This window comes from Lotus japonicus, chromosome 3 (genome assembly GCF_012489685.1).
Source record: "Lotus japonicus ecotype B-129 chromosome 3, LjGifu_v1.2".
Classification (NCBI taxonomy): Eukaryota; Viridiplantae; Streptophyta; class Magnoliopsida; order Fabales; family Fabaceae; genus Lotus; species Lotus japonicus.
This window is the reverse complement of record NC_080043.1, coordinates 20933792-20960552: the sequence shown is the minus strand read 5'-3', so window position 1 is coordinate 20960552 and position 26761 is coordinate 20933792. Positions and strand designations below refer to the sequence as shown.

At 37.4% G+C, this 26761-nt stretch overlaps 2 protein-coding genes across 2 annotated transcripts; both read right to left on the bottom strand.

The window, feature by feature from the left end:
* Positions 1 to 338: 338 nt before the first annotated feature.
* LOC130745417 (uncharacterized) lies at positions 339 to 2940 on the bottom strand. The gene is made up of 7 exons (XM_057597647.1): positions 2818 to 2940; positions 2548 to 2705; positions 1743 to 2328; positions 1526 to 1636; positions 1009 to 1169; positions 712 to 916; positions 339 to 618 (listed from the first exon to the last, which is right to left on the bottom strand). Exons 3-7 carry the CDS (start codon positions 2319 to 2321, stop codon positions 448 to 450), a joined length of 1227 nt encoding a protein of 408 aa, XP_057453630.1. The 5' UTR covers positions 2322 to 2328; positions 2548 to 2705; positions 2818 to 2940; the 3' UTR covers positions 339 to 447.
* An 8830-nt stretch (positions 2941 to 11770) lies between these two features.
* Positions 11771 to 13042, bottom strand: LOC130743749 (uncharacterized protein At5g48480-like). Its single transcript, XM_057595976.1, has 2 exons — positions 12768 to 13042; positions 11771 to 11973 (listed from the first exon to the last, which is right to left on the bottom strand). Exons 1-2 carry the CDS (start codon positions 13040 to 13042, stop codon positions 11790 to 11792), a joined length of 459 nt encoding a protein of 152 aa, XP_057451959.1. The 3' UTR covers positions 11771 to 11789.
* Positions 13043 to 26761: the final 13719 nt, after the last annotated feature.

Here is a 26761-nt window from a genome sequence, read left to right as displayed (position 1 = left end):
AGTTGAATTTTACCGTAATAAAGTTGATCCAGGTTTAATGGGCTTTTGCATGAGGGCGCATATTAAAAAGATAATATAAGATAATTCATATGCGTTTCAACTAATAACTTAAATTTTTGGGATACTTTTTCACGAGCTAAGGATAGAGCACATACCAGACACTTCATTAACTAAAGGAGGAAACAGCAGGAGAAAAATCCCATAGCAAAGGCATATATATACTATTGGAGTTGGAGATGGGCCTCATGAAAAGCACATAGTCATTAGCAACTCACCTCTACTTTCATTCTCAGATCCATTTTCTCACATGGATGATTTAGTTCTTTTCACATTGAGCTCTCCATGTGCATATTTAGGAATATCTACAACTTGTAAAATTTAAACTCAAATATAACTATGCAAGTTCCATAGTGATGAACAACTGGCTTTAAACTGATATGTCTATATTCATAGCTTCAAATTAAGATCAATATTTTCTCCAACTTCCTGAGAATTCTGAATTCTTGCTGTTGTTTGTCCAATTTGCACTGATGGAAGGAAGAAGCTGTACAAAGGTTGCTTTTGTTGATTATATAGCCTGTAGCCTGGTGGGATAGCCATTTGATCTTCTATGTTTCCCTATAGCAGATGAAATACAAGTCAACAATGAATAATCAAATAAGAAAAATTGGAAGAGAGGGGGCAATGGCTAATGAGTTTGTTTCCACAAACCTGAAGAGGTGGAGATTCAAATTCAGGACATTCTTGATAGTGAAATGGAAAGGAAGTTGAAGAGTTGAACAGTGAAGGTGGACTTGAAGTAGGGATAGGAGTAGCCAAGGTGAGAAAATGTCCATCTAAATGCTTATTATGCCCTTTATTTGTTTTCTTCAAGTTTGGTTCTTCAGAGTTGGAAGCAGAACAGGATGGGACTTCTCTGAAATTGGTGCAGAAAATCATGTGAGGAAAGGAGAATTGCAATTGTAATTGATTTACAACATAGAGGCCAAGAAAAGAAGCTTAAAAAACCTGGAAAATGAATTGCCAACATCAAAGTTAAATCCACTTCCACTCTCGAATGTAGGTCTTGCATTAGCACTTAATTCAGCAAAGGTAGGCAATTTACAATTGAATGCAGGCACATCTGGAATATCCAGGGAGAAAGGGTAGGGCCGTTTCATGCCAACTATCTGCAACAAGTTTCAAACACCTATGTCAAATACACATAACCTTAATAGCAAATTCTGAGGAAAATGCCTTCTATCAAAATGTGTGACAGTATCAATCCAAAATTTCACTGAATTTGTTGAGAATATGCATGATTAAGTTTAAGATATCACTATCCAACAAAAGATGCAGAGAAAATTTACCCATATGAAAGAGTTAGTACTACATCCCGTTTGAATACGGACTAAAGAACACTTACATCTGCTAGAAAAAAACACTCAATAAGTGCTCTTTGGTCTCCTAGACTACTAGTATTATAAAATATTGATCAAAATGAATTATGCAGATGAATTACTTAAAGAACACAACTTGTACATACCTTCTCCTCTGGCCTTGCTAGCACACCATTGGCACTATAATTTTGGTTTGAAGGGGGCTCTATTGAGAAATGAGGCACATGTGTTGATGAAGTACCTGATGGGATATTCACCTACATGTTCCACAAACCAAATCTTTCTTATTCCAAGGAAAGTTAACTTGAATAAAGATGCCAAATTGAAACCCCATCATGGAAGTTGAATGCATAAAAATCTCACCATTGGTGGTTGATGATGATACTGTGATGGCCTCTGCCCCCAATTGGGCAGAGACCAAGTAGGACTGGATTGATCAAAAGCCAAATTGGGAAGAAAAGGCAATCCTGGTTCAACCCCAAATGTGTCATTCTCAAAATCAAATTCGTGGGAATTCCACAACTTTGGCAAATTCCCATGACCAGAAAGTGAAACAGAGGGCCAACCAGCCTCAAATCCACCCAATGGAACAGTGCTTGGAAGTTTAACATCCATGTATTGAAGTGGCAGAGAAGGCCTAAACTCCGGTGGTGGCGGTGGTCTAGTAGGTAAAGGGGTGGTGGTGGTGGAAGAAGAATGATGAAAATTATTCAGATAAGAGGATTTGGTGGAGGATGATGATGATGAAATTGGAGTGCCATTGACATCTCTCTTTTCCTGTTCTTCGAGTCTTATCTTTTCTAGCTGTGCCACGCCAAGTCCTCTCTGTGGAACCTTTCTCTGCTTTGCCTTTTTCAATGATCTTCCATTGTTGCCGCCACCGCCGCCACTGCCACCACCATTGCTATAGCTTCGGGAATTGTCCTCTTGATCCTCTTCCATCTACACTCTACAAAGATAATAACAAACAAGGACTCAATGCTTATGCATTATTACTATGTATGCACTACTGAAGCAATCATCATCATACCAAAAATCAGATTCATATCACAGATTAAGATATTGAGAGAGAGTGTGTGTGTGTCAAATTTTTTTTATACGTACAATTCAGAAGTAATCTGAGAGCAAAATCTAAGAGGTAATTGAGAAGTAATTTTAGCTAGATTACCTTAAATTTTAACTCTCTCGCTGGATGAATGGATGGAGAATTTGTGAAACAAACACCAAAAGGCTAGGCAAGTATTAAGCAGAGAGAGAGAGATTCTGAAAGATCTCCGATTTTGATGAAAATAAGGTTACTTAGTTGTCTGAGATGAGAGTAAAAAGCTGAAACAAAAATAAAAGATTTTCAAAATTTAAAGTAAACCAAAACCATGCAAAGCAAATCTAGAGCAACTATGAATGATAACTCAATTATAGCCCAGATTCTCGCTCCAACCTCCTTATTTTGTTCCTACACACACGCTCTCTCAGAACCCAAGTTGTAGTTGAAGTTGTAGGTGTTGTTCTCTATTTCTCTCTCTAAATCATATTTTTGAGTACTCTTCTATAAGTGGCTAAGAGACAGATTTGGTAGAAAGTGTCATCTTAGGCTGTTTGTTTCATATACCCAACTGTGGGCTCCACTTAGACCATCCACAATGATTAAACAAAAAATGTTTTGTTTAACCCTTTTCTACCCCACTTTTTCTCTTCCCAACACTCCACATCATCTTCTCTCTCCAATTCAACAAACTTTCAACAATTACCCACTCCAATGGTTTTGTTTAACTCTCAACACCCTACCCCACCACTCACCCTACCCCACCACTTTTTTATTTCACATTTTTATTTAATTTTATATTTTTGTTTTTATAATTACATAAAATTACAATTATCGATTTAAATTAAATTAAAACAATAAACACTTAACGATTTTATTTTTTTTAAATATAGACTTTTTTTTTTAAATATAGACTATAATTTTTTTTTTCTTAACTTAAAACGCAAGACAACAAACTAAGCATACAAGAATTTATTTTATTTTCTTAAAATAAAATGCAAGACAACAAACTAAGCACACAATATCTTAAAATGCAAGACAAGGAAAAACTAAGCACACAACACACAAATAACGTAAATAGTACGATACAAATCATCTTCAATCCTGAGACATTCCAAACTTTGCCCAGATGTGCTTCACTAGATCTGCTTGCAGTTCATGATGAACATTTGAATCACGCAACTCGGATCTAGCACGCACATGATTTGCAAAAGCGGGTAAAACCTCGGTCGAGTATGGTTGCTGTGTACTAGATCCACCTTCCCCAGATTGCTCAAAATCGGTCCAACGTTGAGCATATGTATCTCGTTCATCCTCGACAATCATATTATGTAATATGATGCATGACCTCATAATGATACTCAAGTCATCTATGTCCCACAAGCGAGCTGGTTCACGGATGATTTTAAAACGAGCTTGAAGAACTCCAAATGCACGTTCGATGTCCTTCCGACATCCCTCCTGAACTTTTGCAAATAACTTATCGGGTTCACTTTGAGGAAGTCTAATCGTTTTGACGAAAGTTGGATAAGAAGGATAGATACCATCGGCTAGATAGTATGCCATATTATAGGGACGACCATTCACAAAGAAATTCACAGCTGGAGTCTTTCCCTGTTCCACGTCATCAAACACTGGTGACCGATCTAGAACGTTTATGTCGTTCAACGTTCCAGGACATCCAAAAAAGGCATGCCAGATCCATAGGTCATAAGTTGCAACTGCTTCAAGAATAACTGTTGTGGTTCCCTTATCCCCTCTAGTAAATTGACCTTCCCATGCTTTAGGACAATTTTCCACTCCCAGTGCATGCAGTCAATACTCCCGATCATGCCTGGGAACCCCCGCATGTCATTAGCATGTAGTATTCTTTGCAGGTCTTCTTGGGTTGGTGCTCTCAGGTACTGTTGCTCATACAATCGTATGATTCGTTTACAGAATCTACGTAAACACTCCAATGCTGTAGTACCTCCAATTTTGATGTACTCATCGACCGCATCTGCTACCACACCATATGCTAACATTCGCATTGCTGTGGTACATTTTGCTAAGGGTGATATACCTTGTTTATTGGCTGCATCAACGCGTTGGGTGAAGTAGTTATCACTACTTGAAAGGTCACCAACGATTCGAAGGAAAAGATGTTTTTGCATCCGGTACCGACGACGAAACATTGCATCGTCATATGTAGGCTCATTGGCAAAGTAGTCGCCAATTAGCCTCTGGTTTGCCTCTGTATGATCTCTACCGAGATATTTTCTACTACGAGGTGCAGTATCTTCTCGAATTTTTCTTCGACGCTCTTTAAATCGGTTGAGTACATAAGCTTCTTCAATTTGACTATTTTGAATGTATGCTGCAAGATCAAAAGGGCAATCAGATGGATCCATTTTTTGTGAAATTTGAAGTAGATTGGAAGAGATTTGGGATATTGGTACATCAATGGATCTATGAGTCCATATATATAGGTACATTGAATGGTGGTTGAGTGGCGGATTTGAAATAAGTTATCATCCAGAGTTAATTATCGGAAAAGGACAAGATTCGAATTGAGTGGTACATATTCAAACACAGTTACCCGAGAATTATTAAAGCCAAACACTACTGACTTGACACCACGGGCAAATTATTAAAGCAAACACTACAGACTTGACACCACTGGCGGATTTGAAATAAGTTATCAACCAGAGTTAATTATCGGAAAAGGACAAGATTCGAATTGAGTGGTACATATTCAAACACAGTTACCCGAGAATTATTAAAGCCAAACACTACTGACTTGACACCACGGGCAAATTATTAAAGCAAACACTACAGACTTGACACCACTGGCGGATTTGAAATAAGTTATCAACCAGAGTTAATTATCGGAAAAGGACAAGATTCGAATTGAGTGGTACATATTCAAACACAGTTACCCATACATTAAAGCAAACATTACATAGCTGTCACCACTTGAAAATTATTAAAGCAAACATTAAAGCAAACACTACAGACTTCACACCACTGACAAGTTTGACCGAATACAGACAAAGACTCGCTTGAAATTAATTTCCAAATAGCTCTTTGGACAACTGCTCTAACAACTCTTTCTTACGGTCACTGAGATGCTCTTCCGAAGTTAGCTTTAGATACATACTAACTTTCTTAGCATTAGTCTTCTCTTTCATCGCATTAGTCTTCTCTTTCATCAATTCGTTAGTCTCTGCTTGCACCGATGCTATCTTTTCCAATTTTTCAAGCTCTTTCTCCTTGAAATGGATATAAGAATCCCACTCTTTGTCCACCACCTCGTCGGCATCTTCTCTAATTTTCTTTTTACTCTTTTTTTTAGCTGCCTCCCTACCCATTGGACGAGGAATTGATCCTATAGAGTTTGAGCCACTTGCATCACTGTCGTGTGATCTCTTAGATCCACTACTTCTCGAGCCACTATTTCCTCCTACCTGACTACAAAAACGTGGTTGATCACGGAGAGCGCGCCATTCTTCCATGAAAGTAAATTGACCAATCTTCCCACTTGCGAATAATTCCTGCGCTTTTGCGATAACATCATCCTCCGACCAACCGCTTCGTTGCTCACGCTTAGCGCTATCATAAGCGCCAATCCATTTACCCAATCTTGCGTTCATATAATTCCAACGGTTTCGGCAGGCAACCCAATCGCGCGGAGGATCGAATGAGCAATGCTCATTACAATACTCAGCAATATCTCTCCAAAATGTTTCTCCTTTCTGGTTTCTTCCGACAACACTGCTTGTTCCACAATTAATCCACCCACTAATTAGCACTAGATTTTGTGCAGTGTTCCATGCGGGTGAAACGGTTTTTTTGCTCTTAGGAGTGACTTCATTGACTTCATTATCAGCTGACCCACCACCAAGATTGACTTGTGTTGAAAATTCCGGAAATTCCGACACATCAACACTCGGAAAATTTTCAGGAACCACTGGCATATAACCACTAGACTGGGGTGTTTGAGATGAATATCTCACAGATCCATAAGATGGATGAGAGTTTGGAGCAATTGATGACTGGTTAAAATTTTGTATGTTTTGAGGAGGTTGGTACGAATATTGATTTGGATCTGGATAATAGTTTGGATTTCGAGGACGTTGGTTGGAGATTTGATGTGGGACTTGATAATAGTTTGGATTTTGAGGACGTTGGTTGGAGATTTGATGTGGGACTTGATAATAGTTTGGATTTTGAGGACATTGGTAAGAAATTTGATTTGGATCTTCATAGTTGTTGGGATTTTGGTTGTAAAATGGGTTGTTTGAAGAATTCTGGGTGTTGAAATGGGGATTGTTGGGATCCATTTCAAAACAAATGCTAATTGATAGATAAATAAGATGGTGAGAGAGATAATAAGATGGTGAAAACTTGATTTTTTTTTCTGTGTCCAAATCAAACAAACCAAGTCTCTATTTATAGAGAAAAAAATATCACGAATTTTGGTATAATTTTTTTTTTCCAGATAATTTTTTTTTATCAGATAATTGAGCTCAAAAGATAAGGGTAAAAGAAAATCCGGGGAACCAATCAGAGAATGACACGTGTCAGGACATATCCACCATCACGTTTTCTCTCTCCAAGACCTGCAGCTCACGCTCCCTGTCGGCGCGTGTATTGCACGCGCCTGACCGAGCCATTCAGAGGGCGCCACGTGGCGTCCCTCTCTCCTCTCAACATTGTTGAATTTCTTCAACAATTCAGCCGGTTCTCTCTCCTCTAAACACTCCTCAACAACCATTGCATCACTTCAACAATGTTCAACACTCTTCAACATCAAAATTAAACAACCATTGTATATGGTCTTATGGTTACTTCTTTCTTTTATTTTATTATAGTTTTTTCCCTGAAAACCCCACAAATTATGGTGATCCACCACCACAATCCATGCATATTTTTAATGGTAGAAACCAAACAAAATAATAATATAAAATTATTATACACAGGAGGGTAACTCAGTTGGCAACGGATGCTGAGTGTGTGGGAAGAGTTCTTGAGTTTGATCCTGACACAATACACTTTGGAGGAGGGATGAAGAGCCTTAACTGTGACTAAATCTCAAATATGAGAGCATCCAAAGGGTGACCGGGTACAATATGTTTATAAAAAAAATTATTTATGTTGTTGTTACTCAACAATTTTAATTTTTCGATGATATTAGGTTATTTGACATTTTTCCATTTTACCTAAGTCTATTACCAATCAGTTTAGAGCTTGATGTTTGCTACCCCTAGTGAAAAGACGAATTAAATACATGATAGATAAGTCTATGCAGTCTCCACATTTTGAGCCCAAATTAATTCTTCCATGAGGGGGTGTGTTAAAAATAATAATATAAACTCATTTATGTAAACATTTGTCCAATAACTTCAACTTCTGTAATTGGTTTTAAAAAAATAGCCATAACTACTGAAAGTATTGATTTTTAATTTTTAATTTGAGATTATATGAATTTAATAATTTTCTAAAGTCAAACATAATTGTCTAACCAAGAAATTTGTAAGATTTTTTTCTACTTAAATAGCATTTCAAATTTATTCTTCTATACATTATACAGAAGGAAAGAGATCGTCAACTCCTCCACGCGGCTCCAAGATCAAGCACGGAACTGGTGAAGAAGCGACAGATTCCTCCCATGGAACTAACGTCATGGGTGCCCAAACACAGAATCTAGGTGAAGACGTGGGTAAAACTCTAGGGGTCACTTTCCCGAGCCTCGGTATACAATGAATGGTCCATCGATCTATGACACGCTTGCTCTCTCGTTTGGTCTAATCAACTCTATCCTCAACGTCCACCTCTTCTCGCTCAGGCAACATCGTGCAGCGAATCCTTGTCTCCCAACTCGTCATAGTCTTGTGGCGACGTTCGCAATACCCCCACAATATCCTCAATCCTCAACAACATGGTGGTTGCCGACCGTCCAAACACAAGCATACAAACAATGACATGCAATGGTCAACTTCCAAATAATAGTATATAATGACACAAATAATTTATTCTTCAAAACTACAACAGATAACCTTACTAAACATAAGAAACACAATGTATAAAATCATATCATATTACTCAGACAAATCGTGATCGTGATAACATTCTACACAATCAAACGATAAGCATATCAACACATCAAAGTTAGTTGCATGGTTATGCTCATACAATGCATGCTAATAAATGTGATCCAAATAAACATTTGCTCTCGAATAGACATGATAATCAATGCCACGGAAGAATTGCTACTTAATAGGTCGGACACCTCGTAGTCGGTCCAACACATAGTTGATCATACGTACTCGAGTACCACTTCCCACCTAAACATCGTCAAATCGGTCCAACACACAACAGACCACACAAACTTGGGTATGCCGGAAGCTAGTACCCTCTTGGTACGCTTCCATTGAAGGCCTGATCTGTGATTGTCTAAACCTTCATGAGATCTGATCTTTTGATCGTCCTACCCTCAACAAATATGCATGTATGAGTTCATTATGGTTAGCCACATAGCGGCACGCCTTCACAAGGATACATGTCTCTAACCAACACTTATTGTCTCATAAATACTCTTAAACAACGACGGTTTCCCGAACAATTTGCTCAACAAGCAAGGAGTGTCTCCGCACCCTAGTGGCTTCTCGCACCACAACAGTCCATCTTCTTGGTGACCGAACTCAGCTCTCTTTCTCAACTCTTAGACCGTCGTTCTTCAAATTTTCGAAACTCTTTCCAAGGTCCTAAGTTTTCCTTCTCAAAGTCATTCTCTTTGGTTAAAAAGTGTTATCACTTGGATTAGTTTCATTATAGTGATTTATTCTCAAATATTTAAGTCGTTTCTTCTTTTTCCAAAACTTAACAATTTTCTAAAGATTCCCTCTCCCCAAGGATAATCTTTTCTGGGAAATCTCGATCCTACAATAGCATGAGTATTTCGGACCTCTCGTCGGAACCTACTTGCTATCACTCCTAAACACTCAGTGTTCACAATCAAATCTCGAAAGCACAACAAACAATTATGGAAGTATTTACACATGCATTCTAACCATTCAATCATGCCTCAACAACATGCTACAATAACAATCCAAACAACATGCTTCAACAGCAATCAGTCACCCAAAATTAAGCTCATCAGAGCTTTTTTCATGAAATTACACATAGCATTTTATCAACTTATTTAGAGAACAAGAAATGTATAACATATTCAAAATTTCTTCGCAAGTTTAAACCCACAACTTTTCCAAAAACAACCTAAGCATCATGCATCAATTCTAAGCTTCAAAAAAATGAGATTTTCTCCCCCAAACACACTCATAGCCACGACCTCTCAAGGCTTAAGGGAAAACCAACATTTTCTTCGACAACAAGTTAATTTCTAAGCATTTTCATGTGATATCTAGGGTGAAAAATCACTTCAAACACTCATACAACTTCAACCTTGAATTACAAATTTCTCAAGTTTAGAATCATGCATCATTATTACTATTTTTGGAAAGCTCTAGACATGCTCATTACTCTTTCAAAGTACTTAAACCAAAAGTCCCAAATTGAAAACCTAAAAACACAAAGTTTATGATTTTCCAAAATTGATTCCATACAACTCAAATCAAAGGTAATACAAGCAACAACTATGAAGACACTTAGCAATAATTATGCTCTAACACAAAGCTTGAGGCCCATACTAACATTTACTTAAGAAAGCTCCAAAGAAAGGATGAAGAAGATGAATAGTGGTTAATTGGTTATGTTAGCAAGAATCTTCAAGCAACCTCTCCTCTAGCACCAAGGTTCACTTAAGAACACAAGAATCAAGAAGGAAATGAAGCTTTTTCTCTCCTTTCTCTCTGGCGGCCAAGGTGAAGAAAATGGGGGGTGAATAATGCCTTTTTCTCTTTAAGTAGAGAGAAGGAAAGTAAGTGTGTGGTGGAGAGCCCTTGGCTCTTCCCCGCCACTCATTTTGGACAAGTGTCCCTCCACAAGACGTTAACACTTGTCCCAACCAACTTTAAAGAAAATATATTGGAGCAACTTGCTCCAAGATCAGCCAGTACGTTTTCGACCCAAATCTTTCCCTGTACGGGAAAATTTTCTTTTTGGAAAATGATTCCTTGCGGAAAAAGAATCATTCTGCGAAAAATGAAATTTCAAAATAAAGTTTCAAACATATTTGTTTGTGACCCGAAAGTTCCCTAAAAAGCTTATGCGGAGGTTGAGGAAAACTTCCTCGGGTTCCGGAAATAAACCCTATCGATATTATAGTCAAAAGTTTCAAAATCGAACACACATTCACAAATAGAACCCTGTCGAGTCTTAGTCCAACTACGATTAAGAATCAGAGCTTAATTAGTATTTTCACGGCGAAAAATCGTCTTTCGAATATTCGGAATTGTAATCAAGTTGTGAATACCCTTCGGACTTAGCAGTCAAAGTGACTTCAACTTCATATGTTTAGATATATAAGGTCTTTTATATCATTTCACTTGCAAGTTTGATCACACAATGCCCTTAGGCCTGCACCGAAACCTAAGCGCAAGCCAGAAATTGATTAATTATATAAGTTGCAGAAATCTAGGTCTTACACCTAGTGCGATCTTGTGTATGCAAGTGGTCTCCTTAGATTCAGTGTGCAATACTTTCAATAGACGTTGCAGCTTAGTGTACCTTTAGAATCCTGAAACTTTTATGAAAGTTAGTGGTCTTTTATTCTAAAGTATTTTTGACTTTGTTAAACACATCAAGACTTGACTTTCCTTAGAAATTGATAAGAACTTTGTTGAAAGCACCAAGGACATTATTTCAAAGCTTCCTTTTTATTTGCATCATCAAAACATGGAGTAGTGAATTTAGACCTAACATGTTGGCCATTTCACAATAGCTGAAAACATGTATGTCTATTTGATAGTTGAGGTGATATGAGATGAACTAGGTGTAGCTTGGTCAGGTTAAACTGCCGCAAAGATATGGCATTGCATATGGATTGATTTATGGGCAAGTACATAAACTTGTATATGAGGGCTAATATATTTTAAGTAAGAACCTTTTGAGTGTCTTAAGAACCTGCATTGAGAAACAAAACTCCTTCTTCAAGTAATCACTTAATTATGAAATCATTATGTTGGTTTCTTAGCCGACGCACACGACTATCCCTAAACCTATTTCATTTGAACTAGAATTTGTAACTTAAGTTCATGATGATAACAAAGGAAGAACCAAAGTATACCAATAGAACAAACATAACTTTGACAATTCAAAAATTACTAGAAATATTTTATTCATGAACCACTAAGTTCATAGTTCAAAACATTATTCTTCAAATTTTTAAATAGTCATAACAAGCCTCGCCCTCACTACACTTTTCCTTTCTAAAGGGACAATATATTCCAAACAAAGCCATATGGGTCCTTGACCCATCCCATACACCCACGTCTTGCCCCTTTGACAATCTCTCTTTCCACTACAGCTCCAGCGCTCACAGCCTTAGCAATTGCAGCAATTACATCCTCAGTCTCTAAGATCATAACAATGTTGTTCCCTCCAGTCCTCGGGCTAAGATAAAAAGAAAATCAATGAAAAAGAAAGATAAATATGTGAATATATTCATCCAAACAAACAAAGCATTCACATATAGGACAAATAAAAACCAATGTAATTAAAACTAATATTTGCAATAAAAATAATACATCACAATAAAATATGAGATAATTGTGGGTGCACTCTAGGTTCTAAAATGCAATGAAACATTAATTACTAATATATGGTATTCTAAAGATAATTAACCAAATTAATAAATTATATCAAAATAAATTGGTAGAATATAATGTTCCCTTACTTTGTAATCATTTTTTTTTTAGAAATGAAAGAAGTTTTACATAGCCAACATCCAAACATGAAACAAAATAAAACTACACTTGAAATTAAAATCCACATTTTACCATCCCAAACCTAATATAATCAACACCATAAAGTTGAATCACATTAAGCTCTTAACAACAAACATATCACGAATAAATAAACAAAATATGTATCACGAGAAAAATAACTACCGCTAAATCAAAGAAAGAATATAAATTAATAAATCATCAAAACAATGAAAAAAATTACACAAAAAATAACAATAACCTAAATTTTTTAGAGACAAGTTGAAAAAATACGAAAAATCAACATAACAACAAAATAAAACTGGTAAAGGATGCAATGTAAATAAGAAAGAAAGCAAAAAATGGAAAATAACACATGAATGTCACAATAAAATGAAATAATGAAATAATTTAAAAATCAGAGGAAAAAATACAACATTATTAATCGATCTTATAAGAAGATTCGCGAAAAAAAAATCTCACATGTTATCAGAGTCATGAATGAAGTCTGAGACATAAAAAGTGAAACCACCGATCTCGAGTTCAGCTGCGAGGATGAGAGGAATCTCTTGGTCTGCCATGCGCTTAGATTCCATCGTGCGACCCACCTCATGTGCGCCGAACGCGGCCTTGTAGAACGCAATAGCATCATTCGCCTTCGGAGCCTCCACAATCAGAAGCGGCTTCATGTTGCAGAATGGCACATTAGGTGCGACAAAGTTCCCAGATCCACAATTTTTGATCTCATGCAAAGCCATTGAAGCAGAGACAACGAAGAATATAGTAGAGAGAGAGACTAGAAGAACCCTAACACAACCAGAGAGAAACATAAAAGTAATGTTAGGAATGAAAACTAAAAGGGGGATAATGTCCGTGTATATATAGAACCGTAGAAGAGAAACACCTATTGTGATCAAGGACAAAACGGGGATTGTGAAAAATTGTAATTGAATTTAAAAAGTGAAGAATATAATAATACTAAATTTATGTCTAAATCGAGAAAAAATGTACTATTTAATTTATATATAATTTAATATATATCATATATATATAATATTGACGGTCGATTTTACAAATTTATCCATATTTTATCATAGTATTTTTTTATCAAATAATATTTTAAAACTTCATAAAAGTTTTTTTGACAGGAAAAAACTTCATAAAAGTTAATAAAGTTAAAGTGTACAAAAAATATCAATTTTTTTTTTATAATATATATAATCTATTAAGGGTTTCTAAGCCAACAATCTGCCCCCGGTGTTAGCCGAGGGATTCTAAGCCATGATCTTGCTCTGATACCACTTGTTTGATCAAGCGCTTAGCACTACGCCAAAAGCAATTGCTATTAGTGAGGACGCAACTTTATTACCTTATAGTAAAGAGTCTTCAAAAGGATGCGATGTTAAGCGTCATGGGGTGAGATGTTAAGCCCATCAAATCTTAAGGGTGACTCTAGATTAATAAATTCAACACATTGTTATTAAATTTTAATGTATACTTGATATTCTAATGTCAAGATTTAAAGTTATTTTGAAATTAAATACTTGAATATGTAAAGTGAATTTAACAAAAGTAAAATGATATGATGTGTTAATCTTTAGAGCGAGACACACATAGTGATATATACGAGGATGGGTCAGGATTCGAATCTCGAAGAGGGATAATTTCTACTAATTAACTAACATTTGTCTATAAAAAATCATAAAGATAGATAAAGAGAAAAAAAATTGAATTATATTATTGAAACTTAATAAATAATTTACCGTGTACATATTATTTTAAAATAATATCAATATCAATATATACAAAGGATACTTGATTTTTTGCTTTAAATACATTAAGCAATAGAAATTATCCTTTGTATTAAATACATCAAATAATAAAATTAAAACTTAAAAAAACTACATCTCCTTTATTTATCATTATATTAATTATTTAAATATTTTTGAAATATAAATTTATTATATTTAAAATTAAATATTAATATTAATTTCATTTAATTATTAATCACAAATTGAGTATAATTTTTTAATAATATTCACAACAATTTAAATTGACTTTATTTGCATTCATAACAATATTAGATAGTTCATAATATTTTTTTATATGTATAACTAATTATAAAAAAATCGAATTTCTTATGTATTTAAATTAACAAAAATATCACTTTAATTATAATTATTAATCATAATTTGAGAAATGTTTAAAAAATAACAAATAAAATCTATTCCTATTTTTTTATGTATACCAAATGTATTAAGTATTAAAGTTAAATATCATGTTAATATATAAATTATTAATTTGTTATTTATTATTATTTTTCATTATTATTTACACATATGTTATTTATATGTTAGTAAATTGAGATCTAGAGTGATGAGAGAGAAGTTTAGAGAGAGAAGCTTCGGGAGACCGGTTGGTCCACGACGGTTTCCGGGGCCAAGGGTGAAGCCTTCTCGGTTTAAGGGACGCTGGAAATGGCTTTGTCAGGGATTATGGTGGGGCGAGTAAGCGGCCAAGGAGGTCAGGGTGGAAGCAGGGATTATGGTGGGGCGAGTAAGCGACTAAGACGGTAGGCCAAAGGATTGGCGACAGCGGGATTGCTCATTTACGGTGTTTGTCGACATGCTTGGAGCTAGGGTGATCGAGGCAAAAGTTTGTGGGGTGTTTACAAGGGCAGGTCGTGTTATGGACGTTGATGTTCAACAGAAACAATGGGGGTTACAAGATTTAAAATGGGCTTCGTTAATTTTGCTTCTGATGCAAAGGCATGGCGTCATAGGGATGGCAACGGGTAGGATCGGGTACGGGTTTTACAATTACCAAACCCAAACCCAAATCACAGAACCCAAATCCAAACCCAAACAGAAACACTTATGGGCGATAAAATGAAATCCATGCCCAAATCCATTGGGTTTCGGATTTACCCGAAACCCAAACCCAAACCCATTAGTTACGTAAAATAGCAACCCGATCCAGAACCTACTTTCATATAAAAAAAGTGAAATTCATAGAAAGAAAAAAAAATACTATTCATCATCCTCAGCTATCACCAAAGTGAGACAACAATAGTTTAGAGTTTACTTTCTCAAACATACAAAAGTATAATTAATCATCAAACATTATTAAGAACAAAGTTTATAAATATATATATATATATATGAGGGTTTTTTTTTTGTAATTTTATGTTTCGGGTATCTTTGGGTTCGGGTTTGGGCGGGTATGAGCACGGATTTAACTATTACCAAACCCAAACCCATAAATGACTACAGTAACGGGCAAAACCCAAACCCAAATCCAGTCAACTCAGATTTTGCCCGTCAAATCGGATCGGGTTCGGGCGGATGGGTTTGGGCAAAATTGCCATCCCTACATGGCGAGCTATTAGATTCCTTAATGGTCTACAACTGGAAGGTCATTATTTGGTTGTCAGAAAGGCATGGGCTCAACGGCCTCCTAGAAAGCCAGTTCGAGAGCGGGGGGAGGATTTTAATTATGCGAATCGAGGTAAGCTTTGGAGGCCATAGGAGGGAGTTTGCCAAAAAGTTATCGAACCAAAGGTGGTGACCCCGTCGGAGCTTCCGGAGCTATCTATTGAAGTTAAGGAAGATGGTAAGCGATGGGTCGAGTGTTGTGCGGCGGAGGTACAGGAAGTGCAAAATGGAGCTTGAGACAAAGCAGGAAATGGAGATCACCATTGTTGAGTGTCGTGATTTCCTGGAGCATAAGCTATATGAACTCAAGCCTTATTCGTTGTCTATTTTTGGGAGATCATAGTGCATTTGAATGAAGGTCTGCATATTCCGCTAGGAGTACGAGGTGAGGAGTTCTCCGCTGTTGTGGGGAATAAGTTGGGTCGCTTTTTGTTTGTTGATTGGGATACTGCAGAAAAGTCGCGGTTGACTTTGCTAGGATTCTGGAGGAGGTGTCTCATCCTTTTCTCAATCTGTTTTATTACCAGTGGGTATTTAAGGGCAGTTGTAACGCATCTTAGTGGAGAAGGACATGGAGTCATATGAATATAGTTGTGTTCCAGTCATGTTGTCGATGTCGGTGCGCAGTGAGAGTCAGATGGGGGGATACGACAGAGGAGGAGGATAGTGATGACCAACTCCTTAGGGATTTTAGGGGAATGGGAGTCGAGGCGATAATGATGGAGGATCAACAACATGATCTGGCAGTAAATGAGGAAGGTCCAGTGGTACACGCAGAGGAGGGGGAAGGAACAGTGGAGCAAGCGTTGGTGATGGCTGAAAATTGGTGTTTTGGGAGACAATCATGTGTTAATGGGGCCCATTGGCCTGCACCCAACATGTGGGGGTGGCAGTTGCCAAACATGTGGGGTGAGTCACCAATCATTGGGAGGTGATGATTGTGCATTGATTGTCCAAGAGGAAATCATGAAGATTGACCTTTCGAATCAGTTTCAGAATTTGGTGGCATTGGGATGTAATAATGAGGAAAATATGGAGGTTAAGAAATTTGCAAATACTTTATTGGGAATGGAGGGTGTCTATGAGGGGCTGAAAAGGGAGGTTATTGGGTCAACATTGCAATGGAGGGTTGTTGGGAGGGGCAAAAATTTTCTTGAATAAGTGTTATGCCGATTGGGAGATGGGGTAGTAATGAAATTTCGGGCACAACAATTGCTAATTGGAACTACACAGTCTACTTGGTGTGGGGTCAAAGCCATGTCAGCAAAATAATGAAACTCTTCAAGCCATTGAGAGTGTTATACAAAAGTCGACAGAGACAGGGACCATCTGGGAAAACGACAGATCTTTTGATTCAAAGGAACTAGAGGAAGCTGTGCAGTGGGATACTTACTTGCTGGAGGAGCGGTTACGGGAGGTTGAAGTAGTGAGAGTAGAGGTCTGGCGACGTCGAGGTAGGCCGAGAAAGTGAAGACATTGGTGCAGGTTCACTCACCCAAACATCCACGGGGAAGACCATGCAAGGAGCTTGGAAGCACAAAGGCTGCACAATTGTATCGAGATGGTATGATTTACATCTAATGTCCCTTTGACTGGCATAGTGAAGAAGGGGTTACAACAAGAGCTCATCAGGATTTGATTAGAAGTTAGTGTGCGGGAATGCTTTTTGGTTGTCTGGAAGAATCGTGCTGGTTTTGCTCAATAACCGATGTTGGGGTGTACAACTTATATGATTTTAAGCAGTAGTTTGGGGTGGTTAGAGTCAATCAGCAAGTGGAGCGAAAACGGAGTGTTGTCCGCCGAAGGGGGTTATGAAGTGTAACGTGGATGGAGCGGCTAGGGTTGTGCCGAGTATCTTGGTTTTAACGAGGGAGAGAGGGTAGAGAGACCCAACCATGTCGTCTTCCCTTTTTTTCTCATTGTTTGTTTTGGATTTGTGCTATGTTGGTCTTGGTCTCTGAATGGTTATGGTTCGAAATTTTTGTAGGAAAACTTGGGTCTTTGGTGACAGGGGAAAGTACTTGTGGCTGAAGGTCTGGATTTTGAGTTAGATTTAGATTTGTGTATTTTTAATCAAATCTAGATTTGTTTATTTTAGGTTAGAATTTGGTGAATTTGGGGTTTTTAGGATATGGAGTTTAGTTTGAATAAGAGATGAAAATATTGAAAAAATGATGTTTGGAAAACGAATATGTTTTTGTTTTTAGGTAAGAGGATGAAGAAGATGAAGATTGATGCCGACTTTCTTTTTTATATTATTTTTTAATTAAAAACCGTTAACTATTGGACAAACTGCAACCGTTAGCAAACTTGAGGGAAGATGTAGGCTAATAAATTTCTAGAGGAGCCATAACTACCAAAGGGACCAGAACTGTCAAATCGTAATAAGTGATGGACCAAAAAAGCTATTAAGTCATACCTTCAATATCAGACATCTCATGGCCCGTTCGTGTCTTGTGAATTGTTATTTTATCGCACATTAAATATGAGAAATTACTTTTGTTCCGTGCTAGAACATAGAGAGGAAATGTAGTACCTAAAGTGTGAGGAAAGTGATGTGAATGCTTAGAGAGAGAAACTCTAACCGCTTAGAGAGAGAAAATATAACTGAATTTCAATGCTATTATTTCTCAAATGAGCTAAGAGTCCCTTACAATTGGTATTCCCCTCCTATTTATAGAGGTGGAGTCGGGCTTTGGCGCCCTTAGTCTGTCCAAATGGGCCAGTTGGGCCTCGAGAAGGGAGGCTCAAGGTCATGACGCGTCCCACGCCCAATGTTGAGTCTCCTGGGCGAGGGACCCTGAGGTCTCGCCCAGTCCAACTTTATATACTGCAAGTTAATTTGCAGAATACGGCTGCATCTACCGTGGGTTTATTACAAAGTGAACCACGGTGGGGCATTTCTGACTTTTTAGTGAGAAGACACAAATGCCCCTAACTACTCAATTTTTTCCAGATTTCTCCCAAAGTTCACAAATCTCAGATCTTCCAAGTTCTCTGCTCCAAGCTTTTTACATATCTCTTTGTGTCTCTGATCTGAACATAAAATTGAAGGTATGATTCCAAGTTTCTAGTTTTGATTCTTCTTTGTTTTGTTCTCTCTTTCCTTTTCTAAAATATTTCGTTTTGATGGGATGTGGAGGAGGGCAGTAGGAAGGAGAGTAGTAGGAAGGGTGGGTTTGGTGGTGGAGGTGGGTCAGACTCGATGACCAAGGCGGACTCGACCTGCCGTCAACGAGGTGGAGGGAATCGGAAGCTGTGGTGGCTGCGCGGCGAGGAAGGAGAAGAGAGCTTGGTGGCGCGGTGAGATATGTGAAGAGAAAAGGTGGCGGCAGTGCAAGCAAGAGGTGGTGGCAGCCGCAATTTGGAAAGAACGAAGTGATGGTGGCGAGGATCTAGAAGAGAGAAGGTTGATGGAGATGGAAAATTGATGACAGTGATGTGGTGGAAAGGAGGAGAACCTCGTCATTTTGGTCGTGAAACCATGATCCAGATCAGGGAGGAAGGAGGTGGGTGGGTTGGGAAAGAAGAAGGGTGTTTTAGTAATTTAAGATACAATTAATAAATAAATTTTTTTAATACTCATTTATCTGAACCGTTAAAATTTAAAAATATTAAATCAAACGGTGCAAATGTAACCGACTCACCGTGGTTCACTTTGAAAGTGACTCACGGTAGATGAAACCGCAGAATACAGACAAGTTTCTTTATAGAACATAAACTTTCACACCTAAATATACAATTCCATTACTACCAACCCAAAAAAATACGACCTCTATTTTTTTTTTGTCTTGACCAAGGTATCCCCACAACCGACAGCCGTGAGATTAATCCTTCGCCCCTCGGTCAGCGCACTAAGTGGTAGGGGGCTGACCAATGAGTTTTTCTATTCGCAAAAGTTGGGATTCGAACCTCCAACCACGTACTTAAAGATAAAATGCTGAACCACTACACTCACTTAGTTAAATACGACCTCTCTAATTTATGCTGGAAAGGTACAAAGTTAGACAAACTTTGAAAACATTGGACAAAACCTACTATTTCGGCCGGTCTCACAAATACACAGATATCTTCAAACTTACGGATGAAGAAATGCATTTTTAAATCTATAAAAATATTTTCAGTTACAAAGTACGAAAGAGAAAAAGTTTGATGCACCATTTTACACCATCAACCAATCAGATTTCTTAAATGTAGGAAATATGAATTTTGTATTTAATTAAATTGAATGACATGACAAATTTTTGAAACGTGATTGGTAGACGGTGTAAAAAAAAATTTACACTGTCAATACATCAAAAATCAAATACAAATGTATTTATACGTTCAAAGTATGACATTATTTTTTAAAAAAGTAATTTCACATTTATGCTGGGGAAATGACAAATTTAAGTGGTATAAACTATAAATGCATGGGATAGTATTAAAACCAACACCGGTCATGGTTTTTGTTTTTTGAAAGTACCGGTCATGGTTACACAGAAAAATAAATCTTTACATATTTTTAAAAGTTTATATTTTAAAGTGTATTTTAATGTGATTTGTAAATTGATACTAAATTAACTTCTTAAAGGAAAAAAACAACTAGTTATATTTGCAGGCCAATTTGCTAAATTCTTGTTGTGTAAGCCTAATTTATAGTTAGATTTCTCATTTACTATGATCCACATTCCACAGTACACACTCCTTAGGAGCATTTCATTCAATTTAATTGACTTTTTTGTTGCTGACAGAATACCAAAAATGCTTGGATTGTATTTTTGGCTCAAAACAATATAATGTCAACACAGACAGGAATAAATTGATTGTAAAAAAAAGGAATTATTATTCAGACCCCCCTTTATTCATACCCCCCGCAGCTATTTAGACCCAAGGAATTTTCTGAAACCTGAAATTACCCCTTTCAAACGCACCCTTGTAGTGCGTGTCTATGACACATACTCACGGAGCGACGTAGACGCACCTTGAACATGCGTTTCCAGCACATGTTGAAGGTGCGATTAAGTAGTGTCAGAGTTGATGTCCCAGTGTCTGACTATACATAGGAAAGACACATATACGCCCTTAGTGAAGTGCGTTAGTCGCACCGTTACAAAGTGCGTGATATGATTCGCTCTTTATAAAGGCGTTACCATCGCACACTGAGAGTGCGTTGGTCACGCAGTTCCATAGTGCGAGATTTTGCAGAACATTGACAGAAACAAACAAAAACAAAATCTCCAACAGAAACAAGTCGCGCCGTTACAAAGTACGTGATATGATTCGTTCTTTATAAATGCGTTACCATCGCACACTGAGAGTGCGTTGGTCACGCAGTTCCATAGTACGAGATTTTGCAGAACATTGACAGAAACAAACAGAAACATAAACTCCAACAGAAACAGAAACTTTAACACAACAGAAACATAAACTAAGTTACATTATAAACTTCAAGTTAAATCTTACATTATAATCTGTCATTGATACATTACAACTAATATGAAAATTTGCAAATGGACTGCTACAACATCACGAAACTAATCTTCAACAAGATTTATGATTCCATCGACCTTATGTATGTCTACATTTACCTCTCGGGAGAGTTTGTTGAAGAGTGCAGTACCTTCACAGATGACGACGACAACGAAGAGGAGAAGTCGGGTGAGGACGACGACAGCGGTGGCGACGTTGGTGGTGGTGTTGGTTGAGGACGACGACGACGGTGGCGTGGGTGGCGGAGGCGGTGGCCGGCAACAATGTGGAAAGTTGAGAGTGGGTTTGGAAGTTGAGAGTGGGTTTGGAAGAAGAAAGAGAATGTGGTGAGAGGGAGGTGGGAGGGGGGGTTTCAACAAAGCATTAGGAAGAAGGTGAGGATGGAGGGAGGGGTATTTTTCAAATTTTTTTATTTTCTTTAAGGGTATTTTTGACATTTGGTCTGAATAACAGTTCCAAAAAAAAAATTGACAAAAGAATAACAGGAATAAATTGATCTTCAAAACATGCCATGTCTTCCTGTTGATCTTGATCAGAACTTTAAATATATAGAACGACGTCAAAAGAAAAAAATACCAACCATGACATCAAAATACTTAACCTTTCTATCACTTCTATAGATTAAAGTCTTAACATTTCTGTCAAGGTGTCTTTAAAAGAGTGCGTTGTTAGAGCTATCACAAATCTATAGCTCTATCTTATCATAGCCATCTCCAAGCTGCCCCCTCAAATCTTCAGCACTTCTGTACTCTGCAGTGTCAACAACGTTTGTATCAGCCTCCGCCGTGGTTGTCTCCGTGACCAACTCTGCGGTCTTCTTTGTAGCATCCCACGCAGTCTCCACAGTCTCCTTAGCCGCTTCTCCCAGCACCTCTGTTGCTGCTTTTGCGGTGCCTTCATTTGCATCAACACCCTAAAAATGTTACATATATATAAAAAAGTTAATGAGAACAGAAAAAATGAACGCAATATAATGATATGTTTTAGCTTAATGGTGAAGAAAAGATGTTTGTACTTGAGTATGCACATGACGAGCATGGTTTGCATTTGAGAACCACGAACTGTTACTGCTAACTATAGCAGCTCTAGGATTAGATTGGAGGTACTTGGCAAATTCTTTGTACGGCACAACAGAAGAAAATCTACTAGCCATTTTTGTGTTTCTAAGTTCCAAATACTCTCTTTCTCTTATATATTTTGATTTTGATGTATATATGAATGGATTGGGTTTTGCAGCTTAATTATAAATGCATTCGTGAAAAAGTAGAAAAAGTAGAAATTGCTGGATCGGTGTGTGACACATGGTAGAAACAGAGGCATGTGCTAGGCATGACTCGTGAAAATTGACAATTTGGTTTGGCAACTCAACACGTACGTACATCATCACCATTCCGAGAGTCTGCTATTAACATGACACTTGGAGTAAGTCAGACCTGAGACGGTGAAGGCAAGAAGAGGATGACGATAAAAAAAATTTTTCCTGCAGACACATGTACCCAAGAATAACGATATACATACATAAAGAGACATATAACATATTTTTTGGGTTGTCTAAATAACTCATGATAAAGTTAGAGTTAAATAACTCACTATTCAATCACATTGGAGATAAATGAGTTGGAAATAAAATAATAAATAAAATATAGAAATTCCAACTCATTTATCTCCAATGTGATTAGATGATGAGTTATTTAACCCAAACTTTATCATGAGTTATTTAGACAACTCCATTTTTTTTTTGGACATATAACTATTGATACACTCATCAGTGTTGTGTGGATCACCAAACTAAATGAGCCCACTCTCATTCATTAAAAAGAGAAAGAAAAAAAAAGGGAATTGAACAAGTTATGGGCCGTAGCCCAATTTCTCAATTAAAGGCTTAACACTTTTAGGACTCATTTGGTATATTGTATTGTATACTATACATTAGTTGATAGTATAAAGTCTGATAGTATTAGTCCAGATAAAAATTTAAAATTATATGGCGTTTGATCATGCACTGTATAACTTATCATCTCATTTAAATTAATAGAAACCTATGATTCATGAAATATTGAATAATGATAGATATTATACAAATGCGGATGATGTTAGTAGGTGGTCAAGATGGTGACACTGCAGTCGACGTCGCTGCGACAATGGCGATGATGGAGGGTGGTAGTTGTGGTGGTGGTTGTAGAGGTGGCAATGGTGATACTGAGTGGTGGTGGCGTGGAGGGAGATTGTTGTGGCGATAGGTAGTGGTGGTGGCGATGACGATGACAGTGGAGGATGAAGGAGGCAGTGGCAGTAAAGGTAGTAGGGGTGGTGGATGACGTTTATGGAGAGTATTGTGATGGTGGCACTGTAGTAGGTCGGTGGTGGCGAACGTGACAATGGTGTTGGAAGGTCAAGGTGACGATGTTGTTTGCGGTGGAAGTGGTGGTGGTGGCGACAGTGGAAGGAGGTGGTTGTGGCGGTAGTGATGGTGGTGGGTCATGGCGGTATGTAGTGGGGCTGACGATGACAATGGAGGTGGAGGGTAGTGTAGGAGACAACAATTTTAGTGGATGTAGTAGTAGATATTGTTTGGTGGAGAGTCTTGTGGTGGTGACAATGTTATAGGGCAGTGGTGGCGATGATGGCAGTGGTGGCGGCGATGGTGGTAGTGGTGTTGGAAGGTGGTGGCGGTGATGGTTGTGGCGGTGGCGGCGTGGCAACAACATCGGTGGTGGTAGTGGTGGAGGCGGTGGTGATTCGACTAGAGCTCTAGCTAGTTGTTATTTTCATTACTTGCCATTTTTCCCAATAGAGAGTACTAGAGGTCCTTGATTCGACTTATGTTTAATGCTCTTAAAATGTGTGAAGGTGATATTGTTTGTACAATGTTGAAATTGGATTCTACTAATGATTCATTTTCTCTATCAAAATAACTATTGATTGATCATTTTGAGAATTCTGAATGGTAAACTTTCTATTTTGTAAAGACTTGTTTGATCCGATTAATAATGATGGTACCAAACCAGGACATAAATCTAATTTTGAATGGGCAAAGGCAAATATGAAACCTATTGGCATGATCCGACAATGGATATACCAAAGTATCTATCATCATGTAGTTAAAGAGACTAATTACCACAGTTTGGGAAAAGTTGAAGGACATGTTTGAGACCAAAAAATGTACAGAATAAGGTATTCTATTTCAGAGATTGGTAAATCTAAAGTACAAGGATTGCTCTTCAGTGGCTAAGCATGAACAACTTTTAGGATATTGTGAATCAGTTGACGAGGTTTCCTTATCTTATGAGCTACTTGCATTGTTGTTGCTTAGTTCATTGCCATGGCAGTTGAAAAATATTGGTGGTATCTCTAAGTAACTCCACTATTGGAAAGATGAGCCCCAATACTTAAGAGGAAGGGACACAATATGACTAGTTTATCGACTCACATAGAGGCATTGGTTATTGAGTTACGGGCAAGAACTCCGACATAGAAATTCCATAAATCTAATAATTGAAGCAAGGTCAAGAGGAACTTAAAGACCAGAAAAAACATCAAGTGCTTCAATTGTAATAGAATGGGACATGTACAAAAGGAATACAAGTTTCTTAAACGGGGTAAATTAAAGAAAATGACAATGATAAGAAATAGGATAAAGAAACTACTGCAGTTGTTTCTGATTGTGAAGTTCTTATTGTTTATGAAGATGATTCTATTAATCTCGCATGCCAAGATAAATAATGGGTTGTTGATTTTGCTGCCTCATTTCGTGTTGCTCCTTATCGTAAGTATTTTACATCCTACATTGCTGGAGACTTTGTGTAGATGAAGATGTGTAATCAAGTGTTAAGCAAGGCTATTGACATTTGAGGTATCTGGGTAGAAACAAATCTTGAATGCAAGGTGCACTTAAAGAAAATCAGGCAGATTCTTGACATGTGCCTTTTTCAGTATAAGTACTTTGATGAAGATGGTTACAATAATTCTCGTTGTGATGATAAATGCAAAAGCATCAAAGGGATGTTGGTGGTAGCAAAGGGAGTGAAGAAAAATTGTCTTTATTGAACTTCCATATAGTGTCTCAGGCGAATGCAATTGAAGATTGTTCTACAAAACAAAACTATAGCATAAAAGACTTTTGGTAGAAGGGATGTGAGCTAGACTCTCACTGGTATCAGGCAACCTCAGTACTTCGCAGACTGTAACTCTTATTGATGAGGTTGCGCACAGGCAACCTACCTTACAATTTCAAGATTTTGCATGAATTACATAGATGATGCATCGAGCGAAGCTAGCTCTAACATTCTTCTTTCTCCTCCTAAACACATGGTGTCCTTTTTTCATCTGATGAGTGAGATGAAAGAGATAACACTGACAAAATTTAATGTTTTATTAGGATTCAACACGTCAAGACGAAGGCATTTGCTACTATTTCTCACAATCAGTTATAATCAACCTTCTCCCCCATAGATTAACATTAATATCAAGAAAATTAATGAAGAAGAAAAAAAACTACATTTAACATTTTTTGGGGGGACAATTACTTGCGGATTAACATGTGAAATATTCTTTGGTCGAAAATTGCCCCGCATATATTAGTACTCAAGAAAAAAAGGAAACACTTTAGATTTATTAAGAAGTAAACAAAAACTAGTTTTAACTTTAGCTTAACCCTACGAATTATGTGATAAAAATACTAATACGTCTTATATTATATACTCCCTCCGTTTTGTTCCTATTTAACTGTCCATTTAGCATTTCAAGAGAGCATTAAATGATGTTTTTACAACTAATACCCTTATCGGAACAATAAATGAAGAAAGATAAAATGCAATCTAAAGGGTAAAAATGAAAAACAAATACTACTTTTATGAAAACCAACAAAATTAATTGCACTCCTGTTTACACGGATTTTTGGTAAACAAATATCCTCTTAGTTCGACTAAAGGAAGTTTAGATTCGGGGTCCTTTTGAGAAAACGCTTTGCCAAAGTGTAGTGTGTGAACGAGTGTGTTCTCGACAACAATAAACAACTCAAACGAAACTGGACTTTATTGAATATGAGTCGATTACAAAACAGTCAAGCAAACTAAAATAACATGAAAGCAAATTTCGACAAAACAAGCTACACACAAGAACTGGAAATCAACAAACTGAAATGCAGGGAAATTAAAGCGTTGGTTCTGCAACATACTCCTCCATCATCACGTTTTGCTCCTTGAGTCTCATTGATGCGGACATTAGAGCTTTCTGGTGAATTTTTCAGAGTTTGAGTTGGGAACCCCTTCTTCTGCTGCTGCTTCCTCTATTTATATTGTTCTTTCTGCTCATGTTCTTGGCGGTTTTCCTTGGATGCACGATGGCTTCGTGGGTTTTGAATTTTGGCGCCATACCCCACGTTTAGCCGATGGTCTTCGCGCACGTGACTCTATTGCCACGTGGATGGTTCTGAGTCGTGGGAAACCGTTGCTATTCGTGGCATCGTGGGTGTACGCACGTGCTTGTAGTTGCTTGTTATTCGGTAACTGCCTCTTCCATTAAGATGATCGAGATTTCTTCATCTTCTGAGTGTGTCGAGTTATGGCTTTT